Source organism: Nothobranchius furzeri, chromosome 2, assembly GCF_043380555.1.
Source record: "Nothobranchius furzeri strain GRZ-AD chromosome 2, NfurGRZ-RIMD1, whole genome shotgun sequence".
Taxonomy (NCBI): domain Eukaryota; kingdom Metazoa; phylum Chordata; class Actinopteri; order Cyprinodontiformes; family Nothobranchiidae; genus Nothobranchius; species Nothobranchius furzeri.
The window spans coordinates 101,956,047-101,966,046 of NC_091742.1; the positions used below are offsets into that span (position 1 = coordinate 101,956,047).

The 10,000-nt window shown below is 46.1% G+C and overlaps 1 protein-coding gene across 2 annotated transcripts in view; it reads right to left on the minus strand.

Moving 5' to 3' along the window:
- Positions 1 to 7,452: 7,452 nt before the first annotated feature.
- pfn1 (profilin 1) overlaps positions 7,453 to 10,000 on the minus strand; it is a 9,346-nt gene continuing 6,798 nt past the window's right edge. For both annotated transcript variants that reach the window (XM_070548722.1, XM_070548723.1), the window contains exons 3-4: positions 7,854 to 8,043; positions 7,453 to 7,780 (exon numbers count right to left, since the gene is read on the minus strand). In XM_070548722.1, coding sequence (XP_070404823.1) covers positions 7,683 to 7,780; positions 7,854 to 8,043 — 288 coding nt within the window. In that variant the 3' untranslated portion in view covers positions 7,453 to 7,682. The remainder of the gene's footprint in view (positions 7,781 to 7,853; positions 8,044 to 10,000) is intronic.

Sequence of the window (10,000 nt, forward strand, 5' to 3'; positions counted from 1 at the left end):
GCAACACAACCACGCAACACAACCACGCAACACAACCACGCAACACAACCACACAATACAACCACACAACACAACCACGCAACACAACCACACAATACAACCACACAACACAACCACGCAACACAACCACGCAATACAACCACGCAACACAACCACACAATACAACCACGCAACACAACCACGCAACACAACCACGCAACACAACCACACAATACAACCACGCAACACAACCACACAACACAACCACACAATACAACCACGCAACACAACCACACAATACAACCACGCAACACAACCACGCAACACAACCACACAATACAACCACGCAACACAACCACACAATACAACCACGCAACACAACCACGCAACACAACCACGCAACACAACCACGCAACACAACCACACAATACAACCACGCAACACAACCACACAACACAACCACACAATACAACCATGCAACACAACCACACAATACAACCACGCAACACAACCACGCAACACAACCACGCAACACAACCACACAACACAACCACACAATACAACCACGCAACACAACCACGCAATACAACCAAGCAACACAACCACGCAATACAACCACGCAACACAACCACGCAACACAACCAAGCAACACAACCACGCAACTCAACCATGCAACACAACCACGCAACTCAACCACACAACACAGCCACGCAACAAAACCACGCAACACAACCACACAACACAACCACACAATACAACCACGCAACACAACCACGCAACACAACCACGCAACACAACCACACAACACAACCACACAATACAACCACGCAACACAACCACGCAATACAACCAAGCAACACAACCACGCAACTCAACCACGCAACTCAACCACGCAACTCAACCATGCAACACAACCACGCAACTCAACCACACAACACAACCACGCAACAAAACCACGCAACTCAACCATGCAACTCAACCACGCAACTCAACCATGCAACACAACCACGCAACTCAACCACACAACACAACCACGCAACACAACCACGCAACAAAACCTCGCAACTCAACCATGCAACTCAACCATGCAACTCAACCATGCAACTCAACCACACAACACAGCCACGCAACAAAACCACGCAACACAACCACACAACACAACCACACAATACAACCACGCAACACAACCACGCAACACAACCACGCAACACAACCACACAACACAACCACACAATACAACCACGCAACACAACCACGCAATACAACCAAGCAACACAACCACGCAACTCAACCACGCAACTCAACCACGCAACTCAACCATGCAACACAACCACGCAACTCAACCACACAACACAACCACGCAACAAAACCACGCAACTCAACCATGCAACACAACCACACAACTCAACCACACAACACAACCACGCAACAAAACCATGCAACAAAACCACGCAACTCAACCATGCAACTCAACCACGCAACTCAACCACGCAACACAACCATGCAACACAACTATGCACCAGAACTATGCAACTCGACCACATAAAACAACTATGCACCAGAACTATGCAACACAACCACGCAACACAACCACACAACCACGCAACACAACCATGCAACTCGACCACATAAAACAACAATGCACCAGAACTATGCAACACAACCACGCAAAATAACTATGCACCAGAACTAGGCAACACAACCACGCAACACAACCACACAACACAACCATGCAACACAACCACACAACTCAACCTCGCAACACAACCACGCAACTCAACCACACAACACAACCATGCAACACAACTATGCACCAGAACTATGCAACACAACCACACAACACAACCATGCAACACAACCACACAACACAACCACGCAACACAACCATGCAACACAACTATGCACCAGAACTATGCAACTCGACCACATAAAACAACTATGCACCAGAACTATGCAACACAACCACGCAACACAACCACACAACCACGCAACACAACCATGCAACTCGACCACATAAAACAACTATGCACCAGAACTATGCAACACAACCACGCAAAATAACTATGCACCAGAACTAGGCAACACAACCACGCAACACAACCACACAACACAACCATGCAACACAACCACACAACTCAACCTCGCAACACAACCACGCAACTCAACCACACAACACAACCATGCAACACAACTATGCACCAGAACTATGCAACACAACCACACAACACAACCATGCAACACAACCACACAACACAACCACGCAACACAACCATGCAACACAACTATGCACCAGAACTATGCAACACAAACATGCAACACAACCACGCAACACAACCACACAATACAACCATGCAACACAACTATGCAACTCAACCATGCAACTCGACCACATAAAACAACTATGCACCAGAACTATGCAACACAACCACGCAACACAACCACGCAACACAACCACGCAAAATAACTATGCACCAGAACCACGCAACACAACCACGCAACTCAACCACACAACACAACCATGCAACACAACCACACAACTCAACCACGCAACACAACCACGCAACACAACCACGAAACACAAGCATGCAACTTAACCATGCAACACAACCACACAACACAACCACGCAACAAAACCACGCAACACAACCACACAACACAACCATGCAACTCAACCACACAAAACAACTATGCAACAGAACTATGCAACACAACAATGCAACACAACTATGCAACACAACAATGCAACACAACTATGCAATAGAACCATGCAACAGAACTATGCAACACAACCATGCTACACAACCTTGCAACAGAACCACGCAACACAATCATGCAACACAACCACAATAGTATTGGTAATATTTTCTGATAGAACTAAAACTTTTTGTCTGCCACCCTTTTCCGATTAAACTATCAGGAGAACAACACTTTCATCCTGGCCGTGGAACACTGGACCAGCTCTATACCTTTGGGGGGCCCTGGATGGTACGTAGGAGTTCACTCAGCCAATCTACATGTGTTTGTGGGTTTGAAGAAGGTGTTCAACTGTGTCCCTCGGGGGCCCTGTGGGGGGTACTTCAGGAGTATGGGGTACCAGGCCATTTGATATAGGCTGTTAGGTCCCTGTATGACCGGTGTCAGAGCTTGGTCCGCATTGCCAGCAGTAAGTCGGGCTCGTTCCCAGTGAGAGTTGGACTCCGCCAAGGCTGCCCTTTGTCACCGACTCTGTTCATAACCTTTATGGACAGGATTTCTAGGTGCAGCCAAGGTGTGGAGGACATCCGTTTTGGTGGCCTGAGGATCAGGTCTCTGCTTTTTGCAGATGATGTGGTCCTGTTGGCTTCATCAGAACGTGATCTTCAGCTTTCGCTGGAGCGGTTCGCAGCCGAGTGTGAAGCAACTGGGATGAGAATCAGCTCCTCTAAATCTGAGACCATGGTCTTGAGTCAGAAAAGGGTGGAATGCCTTCTCCGGGTCAGGGATGAGGTCCTGCCCCAAGTGGAGGAGTTTAAGTATCTCTGGGTCTTGTTCACAAGTGAGGGAAAACTGTAGCGTGAGACCGACAGTGAGGGAAAACTGGAGCGTGAGATCGATAGGCGGATTGGTGCTGCATCTGCTGTGATGCGGGCGTTGTAGCGGTCTGTCGTGGTGAAGAGAGAGCTGAGTCAGAAGGCGAAGCTCTCGATTTACCGCTCGATCTACGTTCCTACCCTCACCTATGGTCATGAGCTTTGGGTTGTGACCGAAAATAAAGAGGTCATGGATACAAGCGGCTGTAATGAGTTTTCTCTGCTGAGTGGGTGGGCTCTCCCTTAGAGATAGGGTGAGAAGCTCAGTCCTCTGGGAGGGGCTCGGAGTAGATTCGCTTCTCTTCCACGTCAAGAAGAGCCAGTTGTTGTGGCTCGGGTTTCTGGTCAGGATGCCTCCTGGACGCCTCCCTGGTGAGGTTTTCCGGGAACGTCCAACTGGGAAGAGACCCAAGGCAAGACCCAGGACACGCTGGAGGGACTATGTTTCTCAGCTGGCCAAGGAACGCCTTGGAATTCCGCCAGAAGAGCTGGCCCAATTAGCTGAAGGAAAACAATGACATGAAAACAATCTGTACTCTGCTGCGGTACTTCAGGTGCTGCCAGTGTAGAAGACAGCAGTCATCCACACTCTTTCAATTAAAGCCCATAAGCTCTGGATGGTGTTACAGGATATGTCTGTTAACCAAATTATATATAAGCACTCATTTGTTCCTAGTGCTGTAATGATCCTTAACCAATGTAATTGATGAAGTCCAAGCATTGTACATAGTGTACATGCAGGAAGGCTTTTATTTTTGTTTATGAGAGTTAAAGGAAACTTCCACTATGGTGGACAATTCTATTCTATTCTTCTATCTGCATTAACCTTTTTTTCCTCGGTCACCTCTGATTAACTGATCTGAATCTGCTGCCTATTTGTTTCTGGCTCCTCAGTCACTCTGTGCTGAGTCATCTGGTCAACTTTAACAGGCACCTGTTTCTTTGCCACACTGGTCTAGTTCAGCTTCAGGTTCTACAGCCATCTAGTCAGGCTCCACAGCTCCATAGTCAACAAGTATGCCTACACAGTCATTGGCTCCAGAAGATCACGTAGGGTTGCTCCCGTTCTACAGCCCCACACCAGTTGACTTGTCTGGACCACTATAAAAAATATTCTTCTGCTCTGAGTGATATGCACAACAGTGTACTCCGTGGACTGGTATACACACTAGTGTACTACGTGGTCTGGTATAGAAACTAGTGTACTACATGGACTAGTATAGACACTAATGTACTACATGGTCTGGTACAGACACTAGTTTACTACGTGGACTAGTATAGACACTAGTGTACTACGTGGTCTGGTATAGAAACTAGTGTACTACATGGACTAGTATAGACACTAATGTACTACATGGTCTGGTATAGACACTAGTTTACTACGTGGACTAGTATAGACACTAGTGTACTACGTGGACTGGTGTAGACACTAGTGTTCTACGTGGATTAGTATAGACACTAGTGTACAATGTGGACTGGTATAGACACTAGTGTACTACGTGGACTAGTATAGACACTAGTGTACTACGTGGACTGGTATAAACACTAGTGTACTACCTGGATTAGTATAGACACTAGTGTACAATGTGGACTGGTATAGACACTAGTGTACTACGTGGACTAGTATAGACACTAGTGTACTACGTGGACTGGTATAGACACTAGTGTACTACGTGGATTAGTATAGACACTAGAGTACAATGTGGACTGGTATAGACGCTAGTGTACAACGTGGATTAGTATAGACACTAGTGTACAACGTGGATTAGTATAGACACTAGAGTACAATGTGGACTGGTATAGACACTAGTGTACTACGTGGACTAGTATAGACACTAGTGTACTACGTGGACTGGTATAGACACTAGTGTACTACGTGGACTAGTATAGACACTAGTGTACTACGTGGACTGGTATAGACACTAGTGTACTATGTGGACTAGTATAGACACTAGTGTTCTACGTGGACTGGTATAGACACTAGTGTACTACATGGACTGGTATAGACACTAGTGTACTACATGGACTATTATAGACACTAGTGTACTACATGGACTGGTATAGACACTAGTGTACTACGTGGACTAGTATAGACACTAGTGTACTACATGGACTATTATAGACACTAGTGTACTACGTGGACTGGTATAGACACTAGTGTACTATGTGGACTAGTATAGACACTAGTGTTCTACGTGGACTGGTATAGACACTAGTGTACTACATGGACTGGTATAGACACAAGTGTACTACATGGACTGGTATAGACACTAGTGTATTACGTGGACAGAATAGAAACTAGTGTATTATGTGGACCTGTATAGGCAATATTTTACTATGTGGACCAGAATAGACAATAGTCCAGGGGTAGGCAACCTTGGACCTAGAGAGCTGCTGTCCTGCCTGTTTTCCTACTAACTTTGTTGTTCCTGCTGTTGATTACCTGGATCAGGTGTGTTCAGCCAATTAGCAACTGCAAGTTCATGCATGGCTGGAAAAAATGCAGGACTGTGGCTCTCTAGGACCAAGGTTGCCCACCCTGCACAAGTTTGTTGAGTGGACTAACCCTAACCCTAATTATTTAGAAACAATTCATAACACAAATATATAGGGCATGTTGTCATCTGTGGGGGAAACCGGAGTACCCGGAGGAAACCCACGCATGCATGGGGAGAACACGCAACTCCACGCAGAAAGGCCGCAGCCGAGTTTTGATCCTGCAACCTTCATGCTGCGAGGCAATAGTGCTAACAACTGCGCAACCATGCAGCCCACAATACACCCACAACAGTTTTGTTGTGGGTGTGTTTATTGTTGCTTCAACCAACTTTAGTAAAACTGAGGATTTTGTGATCTAAGTTATATTACTAACCTTAATTTATGTTATGGATTTAAACACGTGTTCAATAAAACCAGCCTTGGGAACATTCTGGAAATTGTGCCTTTGTTCATTGAGCTGTTGATTAAATGTTTAGTTTTTAAAGGGGGTGTACTCATTTATGGATATATAGCACAGACCTTGCCAGGGTGTCTGGGCTCTGGGAGACAGATCTTTTAGTTATCAGGCTCCTCTCCTGTGGAACCAGCTCCCAGCTTTAGTCCGTGAGGCAGACACCTTGTCTACTTTTAAGAATAGGCTTAAAACATTTTTACTTGATAGGGCCTATGGTTAAAATCTGATGTTAGCCTAGATCTGGACAAGTGGGGGAGTAGAGGGAGGTGGAGTGTACAGTCGGTAAAGACGGCTCTCCCTTGCCCTGCCTCCAACATGCCTCCTTCTAAATAGGATAGATTATCCAGAGTTATCTCTGTAGTTATGCTGCTATAGGCTTAGACTGCTGGAGGACACACTGACCACTTTCCACACTCTACTGCTTTATTCTACAATCTGCTCTTTAACTGTACTATTTCCTGCTATTTCAGCTGTTAACTTTATTTTCTCTCTAAGTGTTTTTCTCCCCAGAAGAAGCTACAACGATGTTCTGCTGAGCTGTGGTGGCCTCATGGAGGGGGCCATCGACTAGCACACTGCTGCTAACCACTTAAACATTCTCCCTCTCCTGATAATAACTTTTTGTTTTCCTTGACGTTGGATGTGCTACTACTAGTTTACCCGTTTAATTATAGATCCACTAGGATAAATACAATAAAGTTTATCTCTCACCAAATAGAATATTTACTAAGAAATCACAATATATCTATAGACACATTACTTGTCTGTGTGTGTGTGTGTGTGTGTGTGTGTGTGTGTGTGTGTGTGTGTGTGTGTGTGTCAGGTACAAAGACACAAAGCAACAACCAGAGTAACGTAGTCGTGCCTTTATTTCAGGTGTGTGATGGACACCACTCTGTCTGTGTGGAACTTGTAACACTCGTCCCTGAACACACACGCGTTGATCAGCAGTCTCACACACACACACACACACACACACACACACACACACACACACACACACACACACACACACACACACACACACACACACACACACACACACACACACACACACACACACACAGTCAGTGATGGAGGAGGACATGATGTTTCATCCCTGAAGGTGGAGCATAACCCTCCTGAGGCTCGGGGGCGTGGGGCAGCATCAGGTGGGGGTGGGGACTTGCAGTCATGACGGATCAATAGTTGGACTTCCTGAGGTATTCAACAACAGAGTACAACTTGCTGGACAGCTGTCCCCCGGTGGCGTCCTTGATGCCCTTTACAATGACTATAGCTGAAGGGGTGGAGACAAGAGGTCAGACTCTAACAGGAACCTGCTTCCTACACTCGGGTGTTACCTGTCTCACCTGTTTTGCTCTTGCCCACACAGATCCCGTAGGCGTTGCCGTCAGCATCAGCGGCGGTCTTCAGGTCCAGTGTGAAGATAGGATCCACGTCCAACTGATCCCGGATCAACCGGCACCGCTGTCCCGCGATGAAGACTCCGTTCTGACCAAAGCCTGACCGGTCACCAACCAGCTTCTTGATCTCATCAGGCTGTTGGAACCAGAGCAGAGAGTCAGCACTGTGGAGTCCTATGCTCCCTGAACTACACACTAGGTTCACAGAACCCTGGAACCATGTCACATGGGCTGTTTTAGCCAGGAACGCTAGGGTGATGTCACACTGGATGTAACTAGGTCATCAATAGTTTCCTGTTGTAAGACCTGCTGCAGAACGGTTCTACTGTGGAACCACAACATTAATGCAGCGGGTCAGCTGGGCTTTAGAGAGGGGGCTGAGCTAAGCTAAGTTCTAGTGTTTTACTGGGCAGGGTGACGCTAGCTCAGGGGTCAGGAGGTCGTCTTATAACCAGTGGGTCCACAACATGTTCAGCTTTTATTTACTTGCCCGAGTACACACACAGTACACACACAGTACACACACAGTACACACACAGTACATACCGTACATACACATTACACACACACAGTACACACACAGTACATACCGTACATACACAGTACACACACACAGTACACACACAGTACATACCGTACATAAACAGTACACACACACAGTACACACACAGTACACACACACAGTACATACACAGTACATACCGTACATACACAGTACACACACACAGTACACACACAGTCCATACACAATACACACACACAGTACACACACAGTACATACACACAGTACACATACAGTACACACAGTCCATACACAGTACACACACACAGTACATACACACAGTACACACACACAGTACACACACAGTACATACACACAGTCCATACACAGTACATACACACAGTCCATACACACAGTACACACACAGTACATACACACAGTACACACACACAGTACACACACAGTAAACACACAGTACATACACACAGTCCATACACACAGTCCACACTCAGTACATACACACAGTCCATACACACAGTACACACACAGTACATACACACAGTACACACACAGTACATACACACAGTACACACACAGTACATACACACAGTACACACACAGTACATACACACAGTACACACACAGTACATACACACAGTCCATACACACAGTCCACACTCAGTACATACACACAGTCCATACACAGTACACACTCAGTACATACACACAGTCCATACACACAGTCCACACACAGTACACACTCAGTACATACACACAGTCCACACTCAGTACATACACACAGTCCATACACACAGTCCACACTCAGTACATACACACAGTCCATACACACAGTCCGCACACAGTACATACACACAGTACATACACACAGTCCACACTCAGTACATACACACAGTCCATACACACAGTCCATACACACAGTCCGCACACAGTACATACACACAGTCCATACACAGTACACACTCAGTGTATGTACTGTGTGTGTACTGTGTGTATGTACTCATACACACAGTACACACACAGTACATACACACAGTACACACACACAGTACACACACAGTACATACACACAGTCCACACTCAGTACATACACTCAGTACATACACACAGTCCATACACAGTACACACTCAGTACATACACACAGTCCACACTCAGTACATACACACAGTCCATACACACAGTCCACACACAGTACACACTCAGTACATACACACAGTCCACACACAGTACACACTCAGTACATACACACAGTACACACACACAGTACACACACAGTAAACACACAGTCCATACACACAGTCCACACTCAGTACATACACACAGTCCATACACACAGTCCACACACAGTACACACTCAGTACATACACACAGTCCACACACAGTACACACTCAGTACATACACACAGTACACACACACAGTACACACACAGTAAACACACAGTCCATACACACAGTCCACACTCAGTACATACACACAGTCCATACACACAGTACACACACAGTACATACACACAGTACACACTCAGTACATACACACAGTCCACACTCAGTACATACACACAGTCCATACAC